General features: G+C 49.5%; 1 protein-coding gene across 1 annotated transcript in view; it reads left to right on the top strand.

The window, feature by feature from the left end:
- DNAH9 (dynein, axonemal, heavy chain 9) overlaps window positions 1-6,000 on the top strand; it is a gene marked incomplete at its 5' end in the record, with an annotated part of 172,531 nt that overhangs the window by 59,749 nt on the left and 106,782 nt on the right. Inside the window, one exon of the mRNA XM_010138359.1 lies at window positions 346-585. Coding sequence (XP_010136661.1) covers window positions 346-585 — 240 coding nt within the window. The remainder of the gene's footprint in view (window positions 1-345; window positions 586-6,000) is intronic.

A 6,000-nucleotide genomic window follows, 5' to 3' on the forward strand; every position in this document is an offset into this window, starting at 1 on the left:
CCCTTCAGCTCTTTGATGCATTGAACTTCCAGCAAAGCAGTTGTGAAATACAGCTGAAAATCCCTTGTTTAGGGAACAGAATGATATCACTTACCGGGTGTCCTCTGCTGGGAAATTGGAAGAGGGTAATAGTCTTGTTCCGGTGGATGTGAGTCATAGAATCATAAAGCATCCCAGGTTGGAAAGGACCTCAGAAGATCATCTGGCTCAACCTTTCATAGGAAAGGGAGCCTAGATGAGATTATCTAGCGCTGTGTCCAATCGCATTAAGTCCCTGAGGGCATTTTGCTTGAGAAGTGGTTGCCCATCTCTCTGACCTTTCCACGTCTTCCTTCTCTTCTGCAGCGCCACTTCTGCGTCTTCGCTCTCTCCATCCCTGGTCAGGATGCCTTGTCCAGGATCTACAGCACCATTTTAACGCAGCACCTGACGAATGGTGATTTCTCAGGGGCTGTGCAAAAATCAGCTCAGCAGCTGGTTGCCCTTGCCCTGGGACTGCATCAGAAAGTAGCTGCTACTTTCCTGCCAACGGCTGTCAAGTTCCACTACGTTTTCAACCTGCGAGACTTTTCCAACATCTTCCAGGTAAGTGCAGCTGCTGTCCTGTGGCACTTAGAGCTTGTCCTGATGCCAGGGGAGGTTGTTGGCCTCCGGGCCTACATTCCTCTGGCCCACCTGGCCTTGGTGAGCAAAATGCAGTCTCCCACCTTGCAATGACACAGGATGTGTGCCTTCTCAGTGAGGGTGGTGACCTGAGACCGTTCCATAATCCCTGATTGTGTTTGGAAGGATTCCAGAGCCGTCACTTTGAGGAACATCAGTTAGAAGAAGCTGCTTTACTTTCCAGCTCCTGTGGTCAGTGGGGAGGGGTGCATAGGTCCAGAAGGTCTTGGGGGAGATCTTTGGGCTCCCACCTTCAGCACTCAGTTAAGTGACTGGGAGAGTGATGGAGCTGGGCTTGTCTTTGTGAGCCTCAGTTCCACGCCTGTAAATGTGGAGATTAATTGCACTGCTTTGCCACGCAGGGACATTCTTTTAGTGCAGCGAAGCAGGGGGTGGATATTTAGTGGGCGGCTGGCCCTGGAGTCAGGAGAGCAGAAACTCGTTCAGCTGCTCTGCCTGGAGCCTGTACAGCTTGTGGGCACATCCTCTTAGCTTCTCAGTGGTCAGGCACTCAGCGTGTGGGTAAAGGAGAGCATGAAGGAGTTGATAATCGAAACCAGCTTTGACTTAATTGCTGAAACTGAATTCTGAGTTGCTGAAACCACTGGAGTGAGTTCTGAACCAAGGGGAAATTGTTCAGCCTTAGAAAAGTTTTCTTCCAACAGTGGATAGACTGTTTTTGTTTTCTTTTTTGTTGTTTTCTTTTGTTTTCTTTTTTCTCATGCTTTGAAGCAGGGGGTGTCTCTGCTGAAAGAGCCTTTCGGAGTTTAAGGCTGATAAGTAATGTTGGAGAAAGTTCTCAGCAGCCAGATCAAGAGGTTGGGAACACCATCACCTTGTAAAACCTCAGTTTGTAATTTGTTGCCGTCCTTAGTAATGTTGATTTTACAAAGCACGAACTGAAAGTTCAGTGCCTGGTGGTCTGGTCTGTCAGACAGGAGTCGAGGAGGTGCCAGGCAGTGGGAAATCCATGAACAGGACTTTGATAAAGTTAATAACTCCATTATTAAGGGGTGTCAGGAAAGAATCAGACCTGTCATGTGCTCAGCTGATCATCATCAGCCTTTCACGTTAGATGTGGGTCGTGTTAAATCCTGGCTTCTAGTTAATCTGGGCTTTGAAGGGCAGAGCGAGAGAAAAGCAGCGTCTCAATGAGGAGCTTTAATTTTAACTGTTTTCTGCTTGAGTGGTGCTAAGGTTGGGGTGTGAGAAAACGTCCTGCCAAATCTGGATGCTGGGCAGGAGGGTGGGAGCAGTGGCAGGAGCCCAGGAGGCTTTTCCTTTATCATATGGCTGCAGAAGTGGGGTCAGGCTCCTGGGTCTCGTGATGTTTATTTAAGCTGTGGTTCAAGTTTTCTTTAAGTCCTTGTTTACCTTTTGCTGTTCATTCTTGATTCATTCCTTGCTTTAAATATTCTTGGGTTTTTGCCATCTCCCCATTTCTTGTTTAGATCTGCTGGAACATGGGTTTTCTTTCCTGAAATTGAGAGTTGAAGAAGCATTTCCATGTGTTGCATTTGTTGTGTCTTTGTAAACTTGTAATTCAGCTCGAGGTCCCCTGTCCATCCCCCTGCTCCAGCCCCTGTCAAACTTGGGTCAGGCTGATCAGACCCGTTTTGAATGAATGAAGGCGGGAGTTCCCATGGCCTCCCTGCCTGGCTCTTGTTGCTCTGCTAAATCCACGCTGTGGAGGTTTTATATTTTTATTTCGAAAGGAATTTCCTTTGCTGCAATTGGTGTTTGTTGCCTCTTGTCCTTTTGTTATGCATCTCCAAAAAAAAAAATTGTCTGGGTCTTCCCTATAAATCCCCATGAAGTACTTGTAGAGAGCTGTAAGATTGCACTTCACCTCTTCCCTGGGATGAACAGAGCCCTTTCATCTCATCCTTTCCTTGCATGCACTGTGCTCCCCCCTTTTACCATCTTGGTGGCCTCCACTGCACTTGCTGTGCTACATCAACGTACTGGAGGATCCTAAAGTGCATTGAACCACCCACAGCTTTTCTCCAGCCTGTCAGGGTCCATCCGTTTAGAGTAATAACCCCTCTGGTTGGTCCATGTCAGCTGCAGACCAGAGTGGGCTGCTGGGGTTGTGAAGGAAGACATTGAACAGTATTGCCCCGGTGCCACCCTCTGAGGAGCATTGCTGGTGGCTGGCCTCCTGTTAGACCCTTGAGCATGGTGGTCCAGCCAGTTCTCCACCCGCCTCACAGTCTACCCATCTGGTCCATGACCCTTGATGTGATGCTATCTGGAAAAAAAGAAAACGAAAAAGAGAAAAACAAAGGGAGAAAACAACCCTCCCCCCAAAAAAAACCTGGGTCATCTGAGGTTCCTCAGCCTGTGGGAGGATGGAGAGCTGGTGGGCGTGGGGTTGTAGGTTGGTGCAGAACACTTCTGAAATTCCTGTTAATGCCAGACAAGCGATCAAACACCGGGTGCATAATCGCTGCGTATATAAAAGGCGTTTGGGGGCTGCTGCTTCACCAGCTATTCTGTAATTACACGAGCAGCCAATGAGCGCCGTTAAAGGCACAAACATATGCAAATTGCAGCTGTGGAGGAGTCAACCCTTGAACTCGCTGCTGCTGTACTGTGGTGGTGCTGTATTAGACATAACTCGGGACCTAAACATTTAAGCAGGGCCTCACCAGCTTAGCTGGATCCCTGTTGTCACACCTGCCTGACAGCTCTGGTGACAAGGACCTGGGTGCTAACTGTCTCATTACAAACCACTCCAAGAACCTCTATCTTATTCGCTTCAGCTAGTGAGGAATGAGTGAGTGTGGACCTGGGGTGGATGTGAGTGTTGAAAGGATGAGGAAGGCGGCCCTGCGTCGAGGCCGCAGTGATTCCTTCCAGCAGACAGATCTCAGAACTTACTGCTTTGGTGTTTTTGCCACCTGTGAGCTGGTCAGACCGATGTCTGTGTTGTGTGGTGTGAGGGTGTAGCTGAAGGTGACTCCAGAAGAGGTTCACTCCAAACGATGGCAAAAAGCCGGAGAGATTTGTCTAGACAAATAAAGGCAGTGGTGAAACCAAAGGGAACGAGAGCACTTTGTGGACCCAGGGGAAAAGCCTCGACAGGCAGCTGTGGGTTGACTTTGTCAAGCACCGTTCGTGTTTGTCCTGACTAATTGGAATGATCATCTCTGGGGATCCGAGCATCTCCAGTGGGATTCCTTTTAGCCTGGCTAGTCACGTCCTCTCCTTCAGCAGAGGAAAACAGACGTTTCTGTGTGTAGCTCAAGTTCAGCTCATCCTCGTGGAAACCAGGAGAGGAGCTCAGAGGAACAGTGTTTCTGAAGCACTTCCATCACTGCAGGTGAAAGGAGCGGCCATTGTGTTGTCAAATGTCGTTACTTTACAGGTCTAAGGTGGGATGTGGCTCCATCTCAAGATTCAGGTGTGTGAGGATATCTGGGTTCATCCAAGGCTGGTGAATCTGGAAGGTTGTCGAGCTCCTCCTGCCAGGGCCACAGGCGTGGATTCACTCTGTGGGTGCCCGGGGCTTTTTGAATGCAACTGGGCCTCGGTGGCTGTACAAGATGCTAGGGTCTTCCTCTGTTGTATCTGCCTGCTCCATGTCGGTGTGTTCTCTGAACTGCTTGAGCTGTGTTGCTTTTGAGGCTCCCTTGGCTGTAGAGTAGGTGTTCCCTGAGGAGAACCATCTAGCTGTGTTGTCTTGGGAAGGTCACAGGCAATTCCGTGTATCCGCATGGAGGATTTTATCCACCATCCTCTGGACTTCACCTTCAACAGGACAACACTACCTGCCTCGGCATTGTAGTTGATGGTGCCACTGCATCTGACATCAGCTGGTCAAGGGTGACACTTCGGTTCAGGCCCTCATGTAGACACAAGCTGGTCTCTGGTGTTTCACTAGGGCAATATGTGTTTGCCCACAGTGGGGGTGGCTCTCCGAAGGGGAACATGAGTCTCCAGGGAGGTAGGGCCTGGCAGAAGGGCTGAGGGCAAAGAAGAGGAACCAAGGGGAAGAGGAAGCCGGCTTTGGTCGTGGTTTCTCCCAAGAGCACACACATTCATGCTGCTGCTGACCAGGAAACCCATGAAGGTCTGGACTGAAGGATGCTCCTTCCTATTTTGAAAAAGAATAACAAGGAGCCCTAGAATGTGTGATCATCTTCAACCCCCTGGGCTCATGGGCAGGTTTTGAATGGTTGCAGAAGGTTCAGCAAGTGCTGTAACATCTGGCTGTCGTACACCAGCTGAAATCTGTTGTCCCATCTCACTGGAAATGTTTAGGGCAAGGAGAGGCTGGAAACCACAGGCCAGAATGATGGGCAAGAAGGGGCAGGAGTGGGATCAGGCAAGATCTGCAGGAAGGTGGCCCTGGCTCCTTGTCCTTGGACTATATCACTGTTACTGACATTGTTGTAGGGGCAAGGTCACCCTTTGGTTCTTTCTAATCCATTGAGCTCGTCGGAAGGAGTTACCTGCTCCTTCCCCTCTGTAGAGGTCTCGTCTGTGCTTGAAGTCCAACACTGCTTTGCCTTGCATTTCCCTGGCACCTTTTCATGCCTCTGGTCCCTCCATGTGCTCTGGAGTTAAATTGATTGATAAGCTCCAGGCAATTTACCGTTGATTAAAGCAGACAGGTCTCTGCAGTGACAGAGTTGTGGATTATGCTTTTTAAAAATATATTCCCTGCTGGCTCACACCAGAGACAGCCCTGCTCCTGTCTTTCTTTCCATCTGAAAGGGTTACCATGGTATTATGCACTAAATTATATCTGTCATCTCTATAAAATAATAATCATAGACTCAGCGGGGTTTTATTTTGCTTTTTATTCCCATTTCTATCAAGATTTTCAAGCTGCCTGTCACATTAAGATCCCACAGCAGTTGGGAAGAACAGCCCCTATCTCTCCCCAACAGCAAGATGATAGTAGTGGCTCTGCTGAGCTTTGCTTCCATGCGGGCTTTAGCGGCCAGCAGACCTCACGTTCCTCTGCACAGGGAGGGATTTCCCTATTCACCAGTGGTTGAACTCACTGCAAACCTCAGGCTTGCAAACGCCAAAATGCCCCTCATGTGCTGCCTGCTGGTGTGTGGCTGCAGAGTGGGGACAGCAGTGGCTGCAGAGTGGGGACAGCAGTGGCTGCGAGAAGGGTCAGCAGTACCTTCATTTTGTTCCTTGGTCCGGCACAGTTTGGCATGACTTAGCCTTGGGCTCCATTGAGATGTGGTTGCCGAAGCCAGTCTGGTTTCAGAGCTTTCCCCTCCTTCTGTTGTACCATCTCTGCTGTTTCTCTTCCCTACAGAGATCCGGACACCAGCGGTTGGTTATGGGCTGCTCCATCACATATGGCAGCCA

This window comes from Buceros rhinoceros, unplaced genomic scaffold (genome assembly GCF_000710305.1).
Source record: "Buceros rhinoceros silvestris isolate BGI_N320 unplaced genomic scaffold, ASM71030v1 scaffold2266, whole genome shotgun sequence".
Classification (NCBI taxonomy): Eukaryota; Metazoa; Chordata; class Aves; order Bucerotiformes; family Bucerotidae; genus Buceros; species Buceros rhinoceros.